This window comes from Psammomys obesus, unplaced genomic scaffold (genome assembly GCF_907164565.1).
Source record: "Psammomys obesus unplaced genomic scaffold, mPsaObe1.curated_primary_1811, whole genome shotgun sequence".
Lineage (NCBI taxonomy): Eukaryota > Metazoa > Chordata > Mammalia > Rodentia > Muridae > Psammomys > Psammomys obesus.
In genome coordinates, this window is record NW_026596125.1 from 4,031,340 (window position 1) to 4,033,176 (window position 1,837).

Here is a 1,837-nt window from a genome sequence, read left to right on the forward strand (position 1 = left end):
CACACACACACACACACACACACACACACACACACACACACACACACATATACACACTCAAACTAAATAAATGCAATAAAACACAGCTTTAAAAGTAAAGTATATTGCTGGACGAGGCGGCACACGCCTTTAACCCCAGCACTCAAGAGGAGACAGGTGGAGAACTGAGCTGGAACTAGCCTGGTCTAGAGTGAGTTCCAGGACAGGCGGGCCTACACAGAGAAAGCCTGTCTTAAAAAGAAACAAAGTATATTAAAATGTTTGGGTTTTTTTCACCTCTGTTTTTTCTACAGAGAATGTGCAAAGACACAACTTGTTTTCATTCTGTCTGAGTCATCCTCATTAGAATATGCTTGTCAAGGGAGGGGATTTTTCTACTGTTATGCATTAATATTTCCAGGATCTAAGAGACATCTTGTCATAAAATATGGACTAATCTGTTCATCTAATTAATTATTTAGTGCAAAGATTTATAATCAGAGAAACATTTATACAGTTTCTCAATCTTAAAGAATATATTTTTACAGCAAAACTCACGGAGATATTTTCACTCCAACAATAGCCAGAGCAGCCAAGCTGAGCTGTGTTAGGGAGAGTATTAGAGAGACTGAAGGGGTCCTCTTTAGGAAGAGAATCACAAAACTTCCCACAGATAATTTGGTATAAAATAGTAATACACACTTTTACATTTGCCGAGCTTGCCTTTTTGGTGTTATATGCTAATGGGGTCAGACTTTCATTTAAGCTATGTTCTGATCCCAGAGTCTTCATATGCAGAAGCCAATTAGTACGCCCAGGTAGTTGAAGCTTCTCACTCGCTGCTCTGGAGTGACCCAGCCCTAAAAGAATGAGGATTATTTGCGTTTCTGTAATGCCACAATGAATACCCCGAAGGGCCTGTGTGGTAAGCAGAACTAAGAAAAGGGTGCGGGAGGTCCACCAGCAGTGCGATCTGAGCAGTAAAGAAGCAAACACCCTCCGATGAAAGCCCCTTACCTTGGAAAGAGATGCAGGGATGTCCTTGAGGTTTAGTTGCAGTAAATTCCCAATAAGGGGAAGTGGAGCTGGGCCAGGGGGCAATCTCCCCCCAGTGCGCATTTTTGTCCACACTGAAAGGAGGCTAAGGCAAATCACAGTAACCACAAGAGCAAGCGTGGTGATTCCCAGCAGCTCCATTTCAGCCCTGGGATGTTAACACCATTTGCTTGTTAGAAGTAAAGCATTTGCAGAGCGTGTTCCCTGCTGGGCAAAGGCTGCTTGGAGTTTTGGACTTGGGGAAAAAAAAACAAAGCAAAACTCGGAATGGGGTTGGGTTTATTTGCTGAAGCCTGAGATCAAGAAGGGCTGCTGCCTTTCCTTTACTCAAAAAAATCTGTAACTTTCTTCTTATTATTTGTATGTATATGATGTGTGTGTTTCTAAGCAGGTCAGAGGACAGTCTTGGATGCTGGTTCTCACTCCCCACCTTGTCTGAGACACATTCTCTATTGTTTGCCTTTACATATGCCAAGCTATCTGGCCGCTGAACTTGGGACTCTTCTGTCTCCACCTTCCATTTTGCCACCTGAGCACAAAGATTACAGAGGTACACCACCATACCCAACTTTACACAGCTGTGGGGATTTGAACTCAGGTCAGGCTTGCACAGGGAATCTCCCTTGCAAAGCCATCTCCCTAGCTTCTTATTTTCTAAGACTCTTACTCCATGTCTTTTTTGGCACTGACAGCAGCCCACATACAAAGCTGCACTTTACTTTTCATAGGTTTCTAAGACCATTAAATAATTACATTAACAAACTAGAAAAAAGCCAGGTCACATGGTCACATGCTTTGAGAT

General features: G+C 42.7%; 1 protein-coding gene across 1 annotated transcript in view; it reads right to left on the reverse strand.

The window, feature by feature from the left end:
• The window catches only part of LOC129665075 (cytochrome P450 2C44), a 22,753-nt gene extending 21,483 nt beyond the window's left edge, over nt 1–1,270 (reverse strand). The window contains exon 1 of the mRNA XM_055591574.1: nt 997–1,270. Within this exon, the coding sequence (XP_055447549.1) occupies nt 997–1,176 (180 nt within the window). The 5' untranslated portion in view covers nt 1,177–1,270. The remainder of the gene's footprint in view (nt 1–996) is intronic.
• Between the last annotated feature and the right edge of the window lie 567 nt (nt 1,271–1,837).